At 47.7% G+C, this 21,944-nt stretch overlaps 1 protein-coding gene across 2 annotated transcripts in view; it reads right to left on the reverse strand.

Moving 5' to 3' along the window:
• CCDC82 (coiled-coil domain containing 82) overlaps positions 1–20,252 on the reverse strand; it is a 45,165-nt gene extending 24,913 nt beyond the window's left edge. Inside the window, exons 1-4 of one of the 2 annotated variants that reach the window (XM_077298465.1) lie at positions 20,035–20,165; positions 10,435–10,993; positions 5,360–5,528; positions 4,843–4,935 (exon numbers count right to left, since the gene is read on the reverse strand). In XM_077298465.1, coding sequence (XP_077154580.1) covers positions 4,843–4,935; positions 5,360–5,528; positions 10,435–10,956 — 784 coding nt within the window. In that variant the 5' untranslated portion in view covers positions 10,957–10,993; positions 20,035–20,165. Of the gene's footprint in view, positions 1–4,842; positions 4,936–5,359; positions 5,529–10,434; positions 10,994–20,034 lie in introns of both variants that reach the window. The other variant, XM_077298466.1, reaches the window with a different exon arrangement.
• Positions 20,253–21,944: the final 1,692 nt, after the last annotated feature.

Genomic DNA, 21,944 nt, shown 5'->3' on the forward strand with positions numbered 1-21,944 from the left:
CATACCTCCGCAACAAAGACCTATGGAACACATTATGAATGGCAAACGATGCTGGGAGATCCAAACGAAAAGACACCGGGTTAAGGATTTCCAAGATCTTATAAGGACCGATGAAGCGAGGCTTGAATTAAGGAGAGGAGACCTTCATAGGAACATACCGAGAAGACAGCCACACCAAATCCCCAACACGAAGTCGGGGACCCACACCGCGGCGGCGGTTGGCAAAGCGCTGAGCCTTCTCCTGTGACAACCTCAAATTGTCCACCACATGGTTCCAAATCTGCTGCAACCTATCCACCACAGAATCCACCCCAGGACAGTCAGAAGACTCAACCTGACCCGAGGAAAAACGAGGATGGAAACCAGAATTGCAGAAAAAAGGCGAAACCAAAGTAGCAGAACTAGCCTGATTATTAAGGGCAAACTCGGCCAATGGCAAAAAAGTCACCCAATCATCCTGATCAGCAGAAACAAAACATCTCAAATAAGTTTCCAACGTCTGATTAGTTCGCTCGGTTTGGCCATTAGTCTGAGGATGGAAGGCCGACGAAAAAGATAAATCAATGCCCATCTTAGCACAAAAAGTCCGCCAAAACCTGGACACAAACTGGGATCCTCTATCAGACACAATATTTTCAGGAATGCCGTGCAAGCGAACCACATTCTGAAAAAATAGAGGAACCAAATCGGAGGAGGAAGGCAACTTAGGCAAGGGCACCAAATGGACCATCTTGGAAAAACGATCACACACTACCCAGATGACAGACATTTTCTGAGATACTGGAAGATCCAAAATAAAATCCATGGAAATGTGCGTCCAAGGCCTTTTCGGGACAGGCAAAGGCAAAAGCAAACCGCTGGCACGAGAACAGCAAGGCTTAGCCCGAGCACAAATCCCACAAGACTGCACAAAGGAACGCACATCCCGCGACAAGGAAGGCCACCAGAAGGACCTAGCCACCAAATCTCTGGTACCAAAAATCCCAGGATGACCCGCCAACACCGAAGAATGAACCTCGGAAATAACTGCTGGTCCATCTATCCGGGACAAACAGTCTCTCTGGTGGACAACGGTCAGGTCTATCCGCCTGAAATTTCTGCAGCACTCGTCGCAAATCTGGGGAAATGGCAGACAAAATCACTCCCTCTCTGAGAATACCAGCCGGCTCAGAAACTCCCGGAGAGTCAGGCACAAAACTCCTAGAAAGTGCATCAGCCTTCACGTTCTTCGAACCAGGCAGGTATGAGACCACAAAGTTGAAACGGGAGAAAAACAGCGACCAACGAGCCTGTCTACGATTCAGGCGCTTGGCAGATTCGAGGTAAATCAGATTTTTGTGATCAGTCAAGACCACCACACGATGTTTAGCTCCTTCGAGCCAATGTCGCCACTGCTCAAATGCCCACTTCATAGCCAACAACTCCCGATTACCAACATCATAATTCCGCTCGGCAGGCGAAAACTTTCTTGAAAAGAAAGCACATGGCTTCATCACACAGCCATCAGAGCTTCTCTGCGACAAAACAGCCCCTGCTCCAATCTCAGAAGCATCAACCTCGACCTGGAAGGGGAGAGAGACATCTGGTTGACATAAGACTGGAGCTGAAGAAAACCGGTGCTTCGGTTCCCGAAAGGCCTCCACGGCCGCAGGAGACCAATTAGTCACATCAGAACCCTTCTTGGTCAAATCCGTCAAAGGTTTAACCATGCTAGAAAAATTAGCGATGAAAAGACGGTAAAAATTAGCAAAACCCAAGAACTTCTGAAGACTCTTAACAGACGTAGGCTGAGTCCAGTCATGAATAGCCTGGACCTTGACTGGGTCCATCTCCACAGTAGAAGGAGAAAAAATAAAACCCAAAAAGGAGACCTTCTGTACTCCGAAGAGACATTTTGAGCCCTTCACAAATAAAGCATTAGCACGCAGGACCTGAAACACCATCCTGACCTGCTTCACATGGGACTCCCAATCATCAGAAAAGACCAAAATGTCATCCAGATAAACAATCATAAATTTATCCAGATATTCTCGGAAGATGTCATGCATGAAGGACTGAAACACAGAAGGAGAATTAGAGAGTCCAAAAGGCATCACTAAGTACTCAAAATGGCCTTCGGGCGTATTAAATGCTGTTTTCCATTCATCTCCCTGCTTAATGCGCACAAGGTTATACGCACCACGGAGATCTATCTTGGTGAACCAACTGGCCCCCTTAATCCGAGCAAACAAATCAGACAATAGTGGCAAAGGATACTGAAATTTGACTGTGATTTTATTCAGAAGACGATAATCAATACAAGGTCTCAAAGAACCGTCCTTCTTGGCCACAAAAAAGAATCCTGCACCAAGAGGGGAAGAGGATGGGCGAATATGTCCCTTCTCCAAAGACTCCTTTATATAACTCCGCATCGCAGCATGCTCTGGTATAGACAAATTAAAAAGTCGTCCCTTAGGGAATTTACTACCAGGAATTAGATTTATAGCACAGTCACAATCCCTATGAGGGGGCAGGGCACTGGACCTGGGCTCATCAAATACATCCTGGTAGTCAGACAATAACTCAGGGACCTCAGAAGGAGTGGAAGAAGCAATAGACACCAACGGAGCATCGCCATGAATCCCCTGGCAACCCCAACTTGACACAGACATAGCTATCCAATCCAAAACCGGATTATGAGCCTGCAGCCATGGCAGACCCAAAACGACAACATCATGCAAATTATGCAGAACAAGAAAGCGAATCACCTCCTGATGTACAGGAGTCATGCACATGGTTATTTGCATCCAATACTGAGGCTTATTCTCAGCCAATGGCGTAGCATCAATTCCCCTCAGAGGAATAGGAAATTCCAAAGGCTCCAGGACAAAACCACAGCGCCTGGCAAACGACAAATCCATCAGATTCAGGGCAGCACCTGAATCCACAAAAGCCATAACCGGGTAGGATGACAAAGAACAAATCAAAGTAACAGACAAAATGAATTTAGGCTGTACAGTACCAATGGTGACAGGTTTAGCTTTTTTTTTTAAACGTTTAGAGCATGCTGAGATAACATGAGTAGAATCACCACAGTAAAAGCACAACCCATTTTGACGTCTATGACTTTGTCGCTCAATTCTGGTCAGAGTTCGGTCACATTGCATAGACTCAGGTCTCTGTTCAGAAAACACCGCCAGATGGTGCGTAGGTTTGCGCTCCCGCAAACGCCGATCAACCTGAATGGCTATAGCCATAGAATCACTCAGACTTGTAAAGGTGGGAAACCCCACCATAACATTCTTAACGGCCTCAGAAAGACCTTCTCTGAAATTTGCAGCCAGGGCACACTCATTCCATTGAGTAAGCACCGACCATTTCCGAAATTTTTGACAATACACCTCTGCTTCATCCAGACCTTGAGAGATAGCCAGCAACGCTTTTTCTGCCTGATTCTCAAGATTAGGCTCCTCATAAAGCACTCCAAGAGCCAGAAAAAATGCATCTACATTAAGCAATGCAGGATCTCCTGGCGCCAGAGAGAAAGCCCAATCCTGAGGGTCGCCACGCAACAAGGAGATAACAATTTTTACTTGCTGAGCAGAATCACCAGAGGAACGAGGTCTCAGAGACAGAAATAACTTACAATTATTCTTAAAATTCTGAAACCTAGATCTATCTCCAGAAAACAACTCAGGAATGGGTATCTTAGGTTCTGACATAGGGCTATGAATAACAAAATCCTGAATACTTTGCACCCGTGCAGTAAGATGATCCACACTAGAAGTCAGAGTCTGAACATCCATGTCTGCAGCTGAGCTCAAAACCACCCAGAGTTCAAGGGGATGAAAGAAGCTAAACAGACTGCAGCAAAGGAAAAGCAGGAGGGAAAAAAAAAAAAAAATGTACTCAGGTCTTCTTTTTATCCCACTTCTGCGATGCATTAAACACTTTTTTGGGCCTGCTATACTGTTATGATCCTTAGTGGTTGAGGATCACGAATTACTCCAGCTAAGTAACAAATGTAGGACAAGCTCTAGGGAGGTGGCAAACTGGACTGACCGCAAATCTAAACCTATCCAAACACACTAGAAGTAGCCGGTGAACGTGCCTAAAAATCCTAGACGTCTCGAGCCAGCCTGAGGAACTAACTACCCCTAGAGAGAAAGAAAGACCTCTCTTGCCTCCAGAGAAATAATCCCCAAAGATATAGAAGCCCCCAACAAATAATAACGGTGAGGTAAGAGGAAGGCACATACACATGGGTGAAAACAGATTTAGCAAATGAGGCCCACTAATACTAGATAGCAGAAAATAGTAAAGGGGTCTGTGCGGTCAGTAAAAAACCCTTACAAAATATCCACACTGAGATTTCAAGAACCCCCGCACCAACTAACGGTGTGGGGGGAGAAACTCAGTCCCCTAGAGCAACCAGCAAGCGAGGAGATCACATCTTAGCAAGCTGGACAAGAAACATGATGAATGCTGATAATCAAAAAAGGAACGGACAAAAAACTTAGCTTGTCTTGGAGAGGCTGGGAGCAAGGTAATCACAAGGAATCTGAAGAGCACTGAATACATTGATAGCAGGCAAGGAACTGAGTATCCAGGTGAGCTAAATAGGAAGCCAACCAAGGATAACGAACCAGCTTATGCAGCCAACCTGCAGAAAGACAACACTACACAGTACCGCTTGTGACCACTAGAGGGAGCCTAAAAATAGAGTTCACAACAGTAACCCCAGAACTGCATTAACCTCATTCTCAGGATTGGTTGGGGTCCCAGAGGCAATGATGACAAAACCTAGCAAAACGCCATCACCTCGTGGGATGAAAATACCCCTTTAGCCTTTAATCTACTTACTGTACAGTGTTGCCAAAAACTTCTCATCGGTGATGTTAATTAGGAACGCCTTAATCACTTTCTGAAGATGGAAGGACAAGTCGTGGTCGGCAGCTGGAGAGGAAAACACAGACGTATATTTTAGTAAAATGCATCATGGTTTACAATGAAATTAGAGGGATGGAAACACACTCGCTCCTGTGATAAAACAGGCAGGGAAATATGTCACCTCGGAAAGCAGCAGCTGCAAGAACCTGCTGTCCTGTCTGTATACTCACTTATGTTTCCTGCCCTGGCCAAGAGATGCGCTATGTGCCGGCCATGAACTGGAGCAGGTCTACGTGATCGGACACAGCAAGTAAGACACATTTATAACATTATCTCAGCACAGGAACTGTTTTTTTTTTTTTTTTTTTACACATCCAATTGTAGAACTTATTACTACTCCAAGATCTATTGATTAAAATGTACCTTGTGTAACTACACATAGTGCACCAAGATGCTGTATCCTTCAGTGCTATAACACAGTGGTGCTTACTCAGAGAAATGTGATGCTTCCTGAACAGTTCCTTATAGCTTGAGGTCGGATTTTCAGCACCATTACTTTCCTCTTCATCCTGTACTATGAAGTCTGACATATCATCGCTGTCATCATGATCGCCAAGTGATTCTGGGGTCAAAGGTGCAAATGCATCATCCGGATTTTCCTGCAAATCACACATTAAAGGTCAGTTATAGGGACTAATTAAGGCCACCAAACACATTAAAGGCTATATGTACCTTAATTTCAATATTTCTACCATTTTGCTGCTGTAGAGTGTCTGTAAGTCTTTTTACTGAAGTGAGTGATCTAAGGAAATGTTACACATCTGCCAGATTCCCTTCTCCTGACTCTATAAGTGTTAGACATAGCAGCAGGAAAGGGGAAAGTTAGTACACATTTCAACAGTGTGGAGAGGAAAGAGAGCATGTACTGTCTCAGGGAAGGCAGACAAAACAGGTTTTAGATAAAGAGGAAAGCACATGAAAAGCAAATTAATGCAAGAGACATAGAAAAGAAGATGTTATGATGAATGAACTACTGAAAACCTCAGCACTCTGGATACATAGCGAGCTCACATACAGCCAGTATTACTGAGAAAGACTATCCCACTTGGATTAGGCTGCAAATAGCATATCATGGGATCTGAAAATGAAAGTCAGAAAGAAAATCGTTGACTGAAACTTGGTGTGATTTTATTTAACCTACTGACCGCACCGCCGAGGATCAGCTGACCATCTAATCTTTCAATTTCTGAAAAGATCATATGATTACACTTCCAGTGACCAAAAATGCAGGCCACAACAAAACAGAAAAACATGTCTGTTCAAGTTAAAAGTATATAAAGTGTAGCAATAGGCCATAAAACAATGTACTGCATCCTGTGTTTTATTCTGCAGCACTGCTGCATGCCTGAAGAAGGACAATTCTGGGAAAGGAAATGCCCCAATGGACTAGCCCGGCTTACTTACATAGAATCATAGAATGTTAGAGCTGGAATGGACCTCCTGCGTCATCGCGTCCAACCCCCTGCTCAATGCAGGAGTCACTAAACCATTTCAGACAGATGTCTGTCCAGCCTCTGGTTGAAGTCTTCCATTGAAGGAGAACTCACCACCTCTCATGGCAACCTGTTCCACTCATTGATCACCCTCACTGTCAAATAGTTTTTCTAATATCTAATCTGTATCTTCTCCCTTTCATTCCATTGCTTCTCGTGTTTCCATGGGCAAATGAGAATCAGGATGATCCCTCTACACTGTGACAGCCCTTCAGATATTTGTAGTCAGATATTAAGTCTCCTCTTGACGTTGCAGCGATCGTATGATTATCGCTCCAGCGTCGTAGACTGCTGTCACACTTTGCAATCACGGCGCTGGAGCGATGCCGAAGTCCCCGGTAACCAGGGTAAACATCGGGTAACTAAGCGCAGGGCCGCGCTTAGTAACCCGATGTTTACCCTGGTTACCAGCGTAAACGTAAAAAAAACAAACAGTACATACTTACATTCCGGTGTCTGTCCCCGGCGTTCTGCTTCTCTCCACTGTGTAAGCGCCATAGCCGGAAAGCAGAGCGGTGACGTCAGACGTCACCGCTGTGCTCGCTTTCCGGCTGGCCGGCGCTCACACAGTGCAGAGAAGCTGAGACGCCGGGGACAGACACCGGAATGTAAGTATGTACTGTTTGTTTTTTTTACGTTTACGCTGGTAACCACGGTAAACATCGGGTTACTAAGCGCGGCCCTGCGCTTAGTTACCCGATGTTTACCCTGGTTACAAGCGAACACATCGCTGGATCGCTGTCACACACAACGATCCAGCGATGTCAGCGGGTGATCAAGCGACGAAAGAAAGTTCCATACGATCTGCTACGACGTACGATTCTCAGCAGGATCCCTGATCGCTGCTGCGTGTCAGACACTGCGATATCGTAACGATATCGCTAGAACGTCACGAATCGTACCGTCGTAGCGATCAAAATGGTACTGTGTGACAGTACCCTAAGTCTTCTTGTTTGCAAGCCAAACATTCCCAGATCCTTGAATCATTCCTCGTAGGACTTACTTTGCAGTTCGCTCAACATTCTTGTAACTCTTTTCTGAACTGGCTCCAGTTTTTCAATGTCTTATTTAAAGGGAACCTGTCACCCCCAAACACAGGCGTTTGTAACTAAAAGAGCCACCTTGTGCAGCACTAATGCTGCATTCTGTCAAGGAGGCTCTTTTATTTGGGGTCCCTTCCACCGCTGAAAGAATCGTTTTTATAATTTGCCCTCTGTACTGTAGTTTGTCAGGGAGCATGTCTTTCCTCCCAATTAGCGCTGCCCTTCCACTGACATCACATGATGTCTTCATTCTCGCGCCTGAGTGTACGCGCGGCCCGAGATCCCGCCCTGCAGTGTGAATAAATCAGAAGACACTGGGGGCTGGGATTTCGGGCCGCGCGTACACGCAGGCGCGAGAATGAAGACATCATGTGATGTCAGTGGAAGGGCAGCGCTAACTGCGCATGCCCGAGAAAACTGAACGCGCAGGGGACATAACTGAACGCTGAGGAGGCGGCACCCAGGGGAAAGGAGGAAATGACTGATGCTGGGAGCCGTTTGTGTCCTGGGAGGAAAGACATGCCCCCCTGACAAACTACAGGTATGGAGGGCAAATTATAAAAACGATTCTTTCAGCGGTGGAAGGGGCCCCAAATAAAAGAGCCAGCTTGACAGAATGCAGCATTAGTGCTGCACAAGGTGGCTCTTTTAGTTACAAACGCCTGGGGGGGTGACAAGTTCCCTTTAAAATGTGGTGTACTGGAGACAATATTCCAGATGAGGCCTGACCATGGAGGAGTAGAGGTGGAAAATTACTTCATGTGATCTAGACTCTATGCTTTTCTTAATACATCCCAGAAATGATTGGCTTTTTTGCTGCAGCATCACACTGTTGACTCATGTGCAGTCTGTGATCTATTAGTATACACAAGACATTTTCACACGTGCTGTTGCTTAGCTCTATTCCTCCCATGCTGAAGATTTAATTTTTGTTTTTCTTGCCCAGACGTAGAATCTTGCATTTATCCTTATTAAATACCATTCTATTAGTCACTGACTATTGTTCAAGCTTATCTAGATCCTTCTGAATTTTTTCTCTATCTTCTCTAGGGTTTCTATCCCTCTTGTTAGCTATCCCACATATATGGAGACACATGTTACAACTACCTTTTTCAAAGAATGCATCAGTAGTAAAGGTCCAGCTGATCGGCTGGCCACCCATCCTTCGGGCGCCATACAAACCGCACTCTGTGCCCTCAAGGTACGTCCTGACGCTGGTACTGGTGTTAGGATATAATGTTTCATTACCCGTGCCTCAGTGTTCTGTAGGCCATGGAGCACATGCCCACAATGCAAAAATAAAATAAAGGGTTGGGGGCAATCAAAATATAGCTGCCGGACTTGCACTGTGGTCCCCGACAATCTTCCAGGAGGCTAGAGAAAAGATAATCGCGGGCATTAAATGGCCCTTGGCCCTAAGGTTCCCCATCCCAGCTTTATAGGAAAGCCATGTACATGATTCTCTTCAGAATGGAAAAAGTCTCAGAAATGCCACCCAATGGAGGTAACTACACTTTACGTTAGTCTAACCCTTTAAAGAGCCTGGCAACATATCTAGGGATACAATGTGTGCCTACCCCTAGTCATGTTGTAAGGTTTTTTTCTTTGCAGGGGAGATTTAAATTGCATCTTTTTTGGGGGAAACAGTCTCAAATTTTCTCCAGACACATCTGTGTCCACCAAAGAGAGGAGAAAGTCACAATTTTCACCAGAGCATTGGAGGAACCTGGACCGGGGTTTGAACCAAGGAGGAAAAAGGAGAAACTATTGTCACGTGAATCTATTCAAATTAAAGGGATGGTCTACTCTAAGAAGAAAAGTCTGCAGTCATTCTGTGTGACTACCGAATCATGACAGTGAGCACTGTGCACACTATCACGATTCCCCTATATTCCACGATACCTTGTGCCAGTCATTACACTGGCTACCCATCCACTCCAGAATCCAGTACAAAACTACTACCCTCATCCACAAAGCACTCCATGGCTCAGCACCACCCTACATCTCCTCTCTGGTCTCAGTCTACCACCCTACCCGTGCCCTCCGCTCTGCTAATGACCTCAGATTAGCATCCTCAATAATCAGAACCTCCCACTCCCGTCTCCAAGACTTTACACGTGCTGCGCCGATTCTTTGGAATGCACTACCCAGGTTAATACGATTAATCCCCAATCCCCACAGTTTTAAGCGTGCCCTAAAAACGCATTTGTTCAGACTGGCCTACCGCCTCAATGCATTAACCTAACGATCCCTGTGTTGCCCATCATAAAAAAAAAATAATAATCAGGTTCCTTGCATCATGTTCTCATACACTTTATGCAGTTAATAGCCCTCTGTGTCTGTACTGCTACATACTTAGGCTGTTAACTGGTTCATGCAGCTTTACATGAACACCCGAGCCTTACACTATGGCTGGTCCAAATAACTAAAGCAATTGTTACCATCCACCTCTCGTGTCTCCCCTTTTCCTCATAGTTTGTAAGCTTGCGAGCAGGGCCCTCATTCCTCCTGGTATCTATTTTGAACTGTGATTTCTGTTATGCTGTAATGTCTATTGTCTGTACAAGTCCCCTCTATAAGTTGTAAAGCGCTGCGGAATATGTTGGCGCTATATAAATAAAAATTATTATTATTATATTATTATGTGACCACATGTATGTGATTTTCATAATTGTGGTCACGTGTCTATTACACTCAACTTTGCTTCTCGACATAATATCGGAGGCGAGTCTACTCGGCATGTGACAAGTATGGATATCGTTTATATCTGGTCGCCCACCCGCACGGGGACTACAGGGGAAATTTGACGGTGTGCACATCACTCACTGTCACGATTCAGTAGTCTGCAGTCAGGAAGTGACTACAGACTTTTTTTCTTAGGCTGGACAACTCTTTTATGGATCTTGAACCTCTAGTATCAATGAAGATATCACTAAGGCCATTGTAAAAAAAAAAAAAGAAAGACATACTGTTACCTCAGTGGCCTCGTGACTGGTGGTCCGTTTTCGGGACTTCTGTTTCGCAGCAAGCTGCTTTAGTGCCTCCTGTCTCTTTCGTTTCTTGACTTGAGCCTTGGTCTCCTTATCAGATGACTCTTTAGCGACCTCTTCGTCACTGTCATCCTCCTTAATAACACAGCTTCGTCTGAGATTTACTTTTTCTCCGGGTCCATCACTCTCAGAGCTGCTCTCACTCTCTATAGTGGCAGATTTGCTCTTGAGTCTGGGTTTTCTGATGTGGCCTTCATCTCCATCTTCTTCTGGAAGTGTGGCTTTATCAGCTGGATCTTCCGATAGGTCGGTGCTGCTGTCTTCACTTTCTTCATCCGATTCCTCCAGTTCTTCCTCCTCTGATGTAAACGACTCGTCAGAGTCCAGGATTTGACAGATGTCGTCTCGCTTGGTTCGCTTCCAATCCACTCGAGATTTCAGGATTGACTCCACTGACTTTCTCTTCTGCCTCGTGTTATAGGTCTTGGAGACATTTTCCATGCTTCTACGAGGACCTTGACGATTTTAGAACACTGGCCTAAGAAAAGGAAAATTATTATTTTTTTATTAGAAAATTTAGCCTTAAGGCATAAAAAAAATGTAAGATTATTTCTCTTTCTAAAGTTCTGTATAAAGTATACTGTTGTTGACCGTCTAATGTGGACTGACACACTGAGACGACTATGAGTGATGATGACAGGCAGTTCAATTGTACGCATGATAGAAGTTTCTAATAGGCACTTTAAAGGAAATCTGTCATCAGGTTTTGCTATGTAAACCACATGATGTAGGTGCTGAGGCCCTGATTCCAGAGATGTGTCACTTACTGGCTGTTGCTGTTTCAATAAAATCAGAGTTTTATCAGCAGGAGATTATCACTACAGAACTGAGTCTTTTGTCTCCTAGTCCAACCATACCACCACCACTGATTACAAGCTTTCTGTCAATATACAGTGTACACAGAAACCTGCCAGTGTTGTGGGTGGGATTATATAGGACCCAGCATTCAGAGCTCTGCAGCAGAGAAAACTGTGTTTTCATCAAAATGACACCATACAGACCGGCATGTGACACATTGCTGGAATCGGGGTCTCAGCCCCTAACATCATCCTGCTCTCAGATTACGGAGCAAAAACCTACTGACAGGTTCCATTAGTTTTTCCAAAATCTCTATCATAGGATAGAAACTTGCTGATCGCTGTAGGTCTGACAGCTGGGCACCCCAACAATAAAGAGAATGGGGCATAGAAACCCCAACATCAGGGCCGTGTTCCACCACATCTTGAATGGGCGAGAAGAGGTGCGCATGCTCGGCCTCAACACAATTTATTGCTTATGGCACTTCAACAAAAGACAACGTTTGCCTATTTCAGCAGTCCTATTGAGAGTGAATGGAGCGGAGGCCAAGCATGATCACTTCCTCTGCATTCTGTTTTGGGATCACTGTGGGTTATGGTGGTTGTACCCCTCCCATGGATCAGCAAGTTATCCCCTATTCCACCACGGATGAAGAAATTGTAATTTTGGGAGAACCCCTTCAAGGGAGATGAAGCACAGTACCAGTCAAAAGTTTGGACACAGCTGCTCATGCAATGATTGTCCTTGCACTTATCAGGATGTGCACTATGTAGATGCAGACTTACGGCAGCAAAACCACAAAGAAACACACATGGAAACGGAGTAAAAACACATGAGACAAACCTGGAAATGTGTTAAAGGGAATCTGTCACCAGGTTTTTGCCTCCTAATCTGAGGACAGAGAATTCCATGGAGGTGTAAAGCTGTCCTCAGAGTGTAAGGTGGAGGACTTTGAGGAATCTAAGGTTTAAGAAATATGCCACTGGTTTATTCTACTCCAGTGGTGTCAATTTTTGGCCTTATTTCCTCCAATGACCCCAAAAAATATCGGGAAGATTTTATCATCACAATAAACTAGTTTTCTGGCATCAATAAGTGTTTCACAAAGCTGTAAACACTTTTCTAAAAACCGGGTTGTAGCAAAAACGGGTAGGATCAACCACAACAGGACTAATTTGCCATGATACCCAGTGGAAATCTTATAGAAGGTGGAATACCATGACAGTCGGAAAAACAGAAGGAACAAAGCAAAGAGGAAGACGAGTAACCCACACACTTTCAAGAGGTGGTGGTCTCAGGGGAAGAGGAGGATGCGGAAGGGTTAACAATATCTCTAAGTTTCGATCTGTCCTCTCACAGGCGGTTGCCATGGGAGGAACAAATGGAGAAGGACAAGGAGGAAGAGGTGATGGACACGCAACAGTTATGAGATAAAGAGGATACTATAAAGATAACAGCGGAGAAGACCCTGGTGGACCTATCTAAGCTTGCACAAGTTGGATCTTCCTACAGACCGTTCATCGGTCAAGTCACCTTTGCTTAGGATGGAGCTCAAGGCCATTAATAAGAACCGACCGGAAAACTGGATTACATTAAATTTGAAATAAACTTCTCATTTTCTAGAGCACAGACAGCCCAAAGATCCTCCAAATTTTTTACAAGGCGCACCTGGTCATACATTTGGTGCACTTACTTCAGCAGGTTTGTGTCCATAAGTGACGCCAATCTGGATCATTGTCCCCTATTCACTATATAAATTACCCAAGGTGGGTTTTTTTCTTACATAATCCTTTTACTTCTGGTGGTATAAAGCTCGATGGGTCAGACCCTCTCCGGCAATTAGTTTTTGTACTGTAGGTTTTTCTTTTCATCTTATTTTTGCTTTCCTTATACCGTAGCTTTCCCTAATGATGATACACGGTATACATCCAAGTTACCAGTTTTTAATGATGTGCTTCTATTTTGTGAGAAGTTCTACGACATGATACGTGAAGTCGCATCGACAGTTTACAATTTCATTGTTTATAAGGAGACTTAAAAACTTTCTTTGAACAACGTTTCAGGCTTCAGTTTGCTGGAAAAAAATCAACACAAGAGAAACCATTAGTTAAATGACCTTCATGCTGAAATATAAAGATGTTCCGTCATACAGCATAATTTACTAAAAAAGCGTCCCTAAAAAACTGCCACTTTTGCAAAGGCTAAAACGACCTCGCAAGACTGCAATGTATCGCCCACATAAACCCACGAAGGGCTGTGTGCATGTGGCATCTTTTTGATGCCAAGCTCTCCAGGAAAGCGCTAACGGATGTTTTCTGGAAGCGGTTTTGCGTCACCGAGCTCTCCAGGAAAGCGCTAACGGATGTTTTCTGGAAGCGGTTTTGCGTCACCGACCTCTCCAGGAACGCGCTAACGGATGTTTTCTGGAAGCGGTTTTGCGTCACCGACCTCTCCAGGAACGTGCTAACGGATGTTTTCTGGAAGCGGTTTTGGGACACCGAGCTCTCCAGGAAAGCGCTAACGGATGTTTTCTGGAAGCGGTTTTGCGACACCGAGCTCTCCAGGAAAGCGCTAATGGATGTCTTCTGGAAGCGGTTTTGCAACGCCGAGCTCTCCAGGAAAGCGCTAACAGATGTTTTCTGGAAGCAGTTTCGCGACGCCGACCTCTCCAGGAACGTGCTAACGTATGTTTTCTGGAAGCGGTTTTGCGACGCCGACCTCTCCAGGAAAGCGCTAAAGGATGTTTTCTGGAAGCGGTTTTGCGACACCGAGCTCTCCAGGAAAGCGCTAACGGATGTTTTCTGGAAGCGGTTTTGCGTCACCGAGCTCTCCAGGAAAGCGCTAACGGATGTTTTCTGGAAGCGGTTTTGCGTCACCGACCTCTCCAGGAACGTGCTAACGGATGTTTTCTGGAAGCGGTTTTGCGACACCGAGCTCTCCAGGAAAGCGCTAACGGATGTTTTCTGGAAGCGGTTTTGCGACACCGAGCTCTCCAGGAAAGCGCTAATGGATGTCTTCTGGAAGCGGTTTTGCGACGCCGAGCTCTCCAGGAAAGCGCTAACAGATGTTTTCGGGAAGCGGTTTTGCGACACCGAGCTCTCCAGGAAAGCGCTAACGGATGTTTTCGGGAAGCGGTTTTGCGACACCGAGCTCTCCAGGAAAGCGCTAATGGATGTCTTCTGGAAGCGGTTTTGCGTCACCGACCTCTCCAGGAACGTGCTAACGGATGTTTTCTGGAAGCAGTTTCGCAACGCCGACCTCTCCAGGAAAGCGCTAATGGATGTCTTCTGGAAGCGGTTTTGCGACGCCGAGCTCTCCAGGAAAGCGCTAACAGATGTTTTCTGGAAGCAGTTTCGCGACGCCGACCTCTCCAGGAACGTGCTAACGTATGTTTTCTGGAAGCGGTTTTGCGACGCCGACCTCTCCAGGAAAGCGCTAAAGGATGTTTTCTGGAAGCGGTTTTGCGACACCGAGCTCTGCAGGAAAGCGCTAATGGATGTTTTCTGGAAGCGGTTTTGCGACACCGAGCTCTCCAGGAAAGCGCTAACGGATGTTTTCTGGAAGCGGTTTTGCGACGCCGAGCTCTCCAGGAAAGCGCTAACAGATGTTTTCTGGAAGCAGTTTCGCGACGCCGACCTCTCCAGGAACGTGCCAACGTATGTTTTCTGGAAGCGGTTTTGCGACGCCGACCTCTCCAGGACAGCGCTAAAGGATGTTTTCTGGAAGCAGTTTTGCGACACTGAGCTCTCCAGGAAAGCGCTAATGGATGTCCTCTGGAAGCGGTTTTGCGACGCCGAGCTCTCCAGGAAAGCGCTAACAGATGTTTTCTGGAAGCAGTTTCGCGACGCCGACCTCTCCAGGAAAGCGCTAAAGGATGTTTTCTGGAAGCAGTTTTGCGACACCGAGCTCTCCAGGAAAGCGCTAATGGATGTCTTCTGGAAGCAGTTTCGCAACGCCGACCTCTCCAGGAACGTGCTAACGGATGTTTTCTGGAAGCGGTTTTGCGATGCCGACCTCTCCAGGAAAGCGCTAACGGATGTTTTCTGGAAGCGGTTTTGCGACACCGAGCTCTCCAGGAAAGCGCTAACAGATGTTTTCTGGAAGCAGTTTTGTGGCAGTTTTGCCGTCGTGCTTGCGGCAGCTCTGCCGCTGGCGTCTTTCACTCTATACTGCGAGGTGGCACTCACTGCGTCACTTTTTCAGGTTGAAAAACACGCCGTGTGCACAAAGCTAAACACTGCTCTGAGGTCACCTGGGTCCAAATAATAGTAAAAAAAAGCTACATAGTGAAAAAATAAATAGTACGCAACTGCGTCCAACGAATGCACTGTCCAAATTATCTAGTGAATTCATCTTTTGTAGCCAAATCTGCCAAGAAAAATAATACCTCAATTTTACAGATTTACTTACCGTGGATTTTCACAAAGAAATTTCAGCTGCAAAATAGGTAGGTGTAAAATCCACACCAAATAGTGCACATCATCTTGCGGATTTCACAGCGGAAATGCTGCTGTTTTTATGGAGAAAATCAGCAACATACACTGAAATACTATGGATATTAGAACTGCAATTTACGCTTTTTTTCCTCAGGCACGTTAATAAGATTTGGTAGCAATTCATCCACAATGCTGATTTTGTAATATGCTGGGAATTTTCTGCCTAGAAAATCTAATCTAGAAACGTGTGAATATGACCCAATGTTGGGTTCACAGTGAGTTTTTGACATTTTTTTTTGGAAAGGAGCAGACACTCCCCAAATCCTACTAACGAGCTCCTCAAAAATTGGGAGTTTTGGTCAGTTTCTGCTCCAAAAAGCCTCAAAAATACTCAGAGTGATTGCGCCCTGGATACTTTCTGCACCGCTGTCCGTGGGGAGAATTTCCAGCTTAATACAGTACTAGCTAAATAGAGAAAAGATTTCAACAAGTCTCATCTACACAAGTAAAGGCTACTTTCACACTAGCGTTAACTGCATTCCGTCACAATGCGTCGTTTTGACGAAAAAACGCATCCTGCAAAAGTGTTTGCAGGATGCGTTTTTTCACCATAGACTTACATCAAGCGACGCATTGTGACGGATTGCCACACGTCGCACCCGTCGTGCGACGGATGCGTCGTGCAGTGGCGGACCGTCGGGAGCAAAAAACGCTACATGTAACGTTTTTTGCTCCCGACGGTCCGCTTTTTCCAACCGCGCATGCGCGGCCGGAACTCCACCCCCACCTCCCCGAACTTCCCCGCACCTCACAATGGGGCAGCGGATGCGCTGGAAAAATGCATCCGCTGCCCCCGTTGTGCGGCGGAGACAACACTAGCGTCGGGAACGTCAGCCCGACGCTAGTGTGAAAGTAGCCTAAGAGACAAGTACAGTGCAGCTCACCTCTGCTATTTTGGCTGCTGCCTATGCAGAGCGCAACAGCCAATGACAAACTCACCTCTGCTGCTGTGCTCTGCATAGGAACTGACGGCAGCGACCAAAACAGCCATTTTGGGCTGCTTTATTTCTACAAGAAGTGGTGCTTGCTGCTGGCCCTCCTCAATCATTTGACATTCATACTTGCACTACGGAATCATCGGTATGTATACATGTCCATTATGGATATCTTAGCTCATTACTGCAGCTGTTGGTTGTTACTTAACTAATTATTTTGGATATATACTATGTACTAACGCTGCTATGATGTACGGTTTATGATACATATGTGTGCGCCTCTCTCTGTCCGATTGTGCGTGCTGCGGATGGCACGGGGGATTTCCCATTCTGCTGTTTTACACTTGTAATATTTAAATAAAGTTTTTTGTATATTTGTAACTTGGACTTGTGACTGTGTTTTTCTGGACCTATTTTGTTCTTATTGAATATGCAGTTTGTCCGGTATGGTCCTATCCAGTCCTTTTAATATATGATTATTAATCCAGGATTTGGGTTTGTGATATGATACTAGTGACTGGAAAGTTTTCCATTAGGTGCTTTCTGCTGCAGCCTGTGATTGACTGCAGCGGGCAGGTGACTTGAGCAAGTGCATCATCAGATTAAAAAAAAAAAAAAAGAAACTTTACACCTCCAAGACATATATTTTTGCTCAGATAATACCTTTAAATAAAAATAGAAGTTTATTTAGCGCTGTGAGACTTGTCAGGTTGAGTTCAGACAAGAAAAACCATCCGATTTTCATGCCGAAAAAAACAGACTGTTTCCATCCATACAGCAGCCGTCATCAATAATGGGGTCCGTGCCATGTCCAATCATTACATAGACAGCGCACCTCTGTTTTATGCACTGGTCTGAACAAGCCCTTAGGGCGTCCCGCACATGATCACAGCACGCTGATCACCCCGGCAGATGGCCCCGGCCCCTCATACCCTGCACATCTCCCTGGCCCCTCACACCCTGCAGATGGCCCCGGACCCTCATACCCTGCACATCTCCCTGGCCCCTCATACCCTGCACATCTCCCCGGCCCTTCACACCCTGCAGATGGCCCCTGCCCCTCGCACCCTGCAGATGGCCCCGGCCCCTCACACCCAGCAGATGGCCCCTCACCCCCTGCACATCTCCCTGGCCCCTCGCACCCTGCAGATGGCCCCTGCCCCTCACACCCTGCAGATGGCCCCTCGCACCCTGCAGATGGGCCCTGCCCCTCACACCCTGCAGATGGCCCCTCACACCCTGCACATCTCCCTGGCCCCTCACACCCTGCAGATGGCCCCGGCCCCTCACCCCCTGCAGATGGCCCCTGCCCCTCATACCCTGCACATCTCCCTGGCCCCTCACACCCTGCAGATGGCCCCGGCCCCTCACACCCAGCAGATGGCCCCGGCCCCTCACACCCTGCAGATGGCCCCGGCCCCTCACACCCTGCAGATGGCCCCGGCCCCTCACACCCTGCAGATGGCCCCTGCCCCTCACACCCTGCAGATGGCCCCTCACACCCTGCAGATGGCCCCGGCCCCTCACACCCTGCAGATGGCCCCGACCCCTCACACCCTGCAGATGGCCCCTGCCCCTCGCACCCTGCAGATGGCCCCTCACACCCTGCAGATGGCCCCTGCCCCTCACACCCTGCAGATGGCCCCTGCCCCTCGCACCCTGCAGATGGCCCCTCACACCCTGCAGATGGCCCCTGCCCCTCACACCCTGCAGATGGCCCCTGCCCCTCACACCCTGCAGATGGCCCCTGCCCCTCGCACCCTGCAGATGGCCCCTCACACCCTGCAGATGGCCCCTGCCCCTCACACCCTGCAGATGGCCCCTGCCCCTCGCACCCTGCAGATGGCCCCTCACACCCTGCAGATGGCCCCGGCCCCTCACACCCTGCAGATGGCCCCTCACACCCTGCAGATGGCCCCTCACACCCTGCAGATGGCCCCTCACACCCTGCAGATGGCCCCTCACACCCTGCAGATGGCCCCTCACACCCTGCAGATGGCCCCGGCCCCTCACACCCTGCAGATGGCCCCGGCCCCTCACACCCTGCAGATGGCCCCTCACACCCTGCAGATGGCCCCTCACACCCTGCAGATGGCCCCTCACACCCTGCAGATGGCCCCTCACACCCTGCAGATGGCCCCTCACACCCTGCAGATGGCCCCGGCCCCTCACACCCTGCAGATGGCCCCGGCCCCTCACACCCTGCAGATGGCCCCTCACACCCTGCAGATGGCCCCTCACACCCTGCAGATGGCCCCTCACACCCTGCAGATGGCCCCGGCCCCTCACACCCTGCAGATGGCCCCGGCCCCTCACACCCTGCAGATGGCCCCTCACACCCTGCAGATGGCCCCTCACACCCTGCAGATGGCCCCTCACACCCTGCAGATGGCCCCTCACACCCTGCAGATGGCCCCTCACACCCTGCAGATGGCCCCTCACACCCTGCAGATGGCCCCGGCCCCTCACACCCTGCAGATGGCCCCGGCCCCTCACACCCTGCAGATGGCCCCTCACACCCTGCAGATGGCCCCTCACACCCTGCAGATGGCCCCTCACACCCTGCAGATGGCCCCGGCCCCTCACACCCTGCAGATGGCCCCGGCCCCTCACACCCTGCAGATGGCCCCTCACACCCTGCAGATGGCCCCTCACACCCTGCAGATGGCCCCTCACACCCTGCAGATGGCCCCTCACACCCTGCAGATGGCCCCTCACACCCTGCAGATGGCCCCGGCCCCTCACACCCTGCAGATGGCCCCGGCCCCTCACACCCTGCAGATGGCCCCTCACACCCTGCAGATGGCCCCTCACACCCTGCAGATGGCCCCGGCCCCTCACACCCTGCAGATGGCCCCTCACACCCTGCAGATGGCCCCGGCCCCTCACCCCCTGCACATCTCCCCGGCCCCTCACACCCTGCAGATGGCCCCTCACACCCTGCAGATGGCCCCTCACACCCTGCAGATGGCCCCTCACACCCTGCAGATGGCCCCTCACCCCCTGCACATCTCCCCGGCCCCTCACACCCTGCAGATGGCATTACATGTGGGTGAGACTCAGCGCATATCCGCATTTGCATCATTATCATTGCAGACAAGCAGCAGCGTTTTCCTTTCTGCAATGCAAAATCTCCAACTGTCATGTGTCACCCAGGGAGCTGCAGCCCCGAGAGCCCCATACATCTCTGTGCCGCCCACCGCTACCACGTTCACACTGCTGCGCGTCTTCTTCGGTGACGCAGGAGAGATAGCGCGGCAGGCAAGTGGTTAATAGTAGGAAACACTCACGTGACTCTCAGCCCACCGGCAATGACCGCTCTGCGATATGTAAACACACAACGCAAATCCCTCAGCCCGTCAATCAACTGTAGGCCACGCCCCCTGCGTGCCGCGTACTTTCGGTTTAGAGAGGGCGGAGACATAACCAGTAGTAGGCGGAGACTAAGCGCCGTGTTTCCTGCGGGCACACCGCTGCAGCGCCCCTGGAGCCGGAACTTGTTTTCCCAGCCACACTGCAGTAACGAGGACTATTACTTTTATTATTTTTTTGGGCAAGGGGCGAGTTGTATTTTTGAGTGACAGATTCATCTTATCATATAATGTACTAGAAATGGGAAGATGATTCCAAATGAGGCGAAAATGAAAAAAAAAAAATCCAAACAATTCCACCATTATTTTTTTGTGTTTTATTTTTGCGGTGTTAATTGTGCAGTTAAAAAAAAAAAAATCCGGCAACACGATTCTCCAGATTATTTTTTTTATTTTTTTATTGCCTGAAAAAAAGTCTAAAGTTTGTAAAAAAAAAAAAAAAGAGAGAGAAAAATTGCCATTTTTTGAGACTTCACTTTTTTATTTTGCAGTTGATTTACTTTTTTTTTGCTCGGCGATCTGACTTATTTTTACCCTTTCTTAATTTGGAAAATCTCATTAACCACTTTGAGATGCAGCCATTTCTTTTTTTTTAGCCTTTGTTTTTTTTCTTCATAACTTTTTTATTCTTCCTCAGACGCAGCTGTATGAGGGCTTGTATTTTGCAGGAACAGTTATATTTTTGAATGACACCAATGTACAAAAAAATAAGTGAGGTGGAATTGAAAAAAAAACCAAAATGTAGCCATTTTTAGTGTTTTTTTTTTTTTTACAATGCTCACTTTGCAGAAAAAAATTATAATTTTGTTCTACTAGTCAGTTCGGTTATGGCGATATCTTATTTGTATAGGTTTTTTGTTCTTTTACTATTTGAAGGGAACCTGTCAGAAATGGTAACCTGGTGGAACTGGAAGGATAAAATGAAGTTATATCCTCCGAACGGTCACAGGCTTCCAGTCATCGGGGAGACACTGTGAACACTCAGTACACAGTGAACATCAGGGGCATAATGATGGCGGTCGCGACCGGCCCGTGTGGGTGAGGGGCCCGCCGACGACAGCGCAAACTTCAACTGGATGTGCGTCCTCAAACACATATTCAGCGGCAGTGTATTACGGTGCAGAGACCCGTTTTTTCGTGCCGACGGTCCGCCAAAACACGACGCATCCAGTGCACGACGGACGCGACGTATGGCCATACGTCGCGATCCGTCAGCAATACAAGTCAATGGGCAAAAAATGCATCCTGCGGGCACATTTGCAGGATCCGTTTTTTGCCCAAAACGACGGATTGCGACGTACGTCACACTTAGGCCTAAGGCCTCTCTCACATGTCAGTGTCTCTGGTTCGTGTGGTGACAGTTTTCACACGTACTGGAGACACACAGGTAGACTCATTCAAATGAATGGGACTGCGCACATGTCAGTGTGTCTCTACGGAGCCTGTGTTCATGGGCAAAACACGCGGACATGTTCGTTTTTAAGCAGCAGCATGGACCGCAAAATGTCCTGCACACTGATGACATAACAGATGACATGGCTCCTGGGAAAAGCCGCACAGTTGGGGTTGTTCCCAGGCCCCTTTCTCACATTATTAACATCAGCCCCCAGCGGTCGGCTTTCCCTCTGCTGGTTATGAAAATTACGCAGGAGCCCACATCATTTTTTTTCCAATTATTATTAATTATTTAATACACAATGTACACTGCGGGTGCTTAATACAACTCCCATCATTGTCACCTGATCGTGCTGGTCTCAGGGAAACCAGGCAACAATGATAAGAGCTGCGTCAACCACCCGGCGCCTGGGAACAACGTGAATTGTACGGGT

The sequence above is a fragment of the Ranitomeya variabilis genome, chromosome 3 (assembly GCF_051348905.1).
Source record: "Ranitomeya variabilis isolate aRanVar5 chromosome 3, aRanVar5.hap1, whole genome shotgun sequence".
NCBI classification, from domain to species: Eukaryota; Metazoa; Chordata; class Amphibia; order Anura; family Dendrobatidae; genus Ranitomeya; species Ranitomeya variabilis.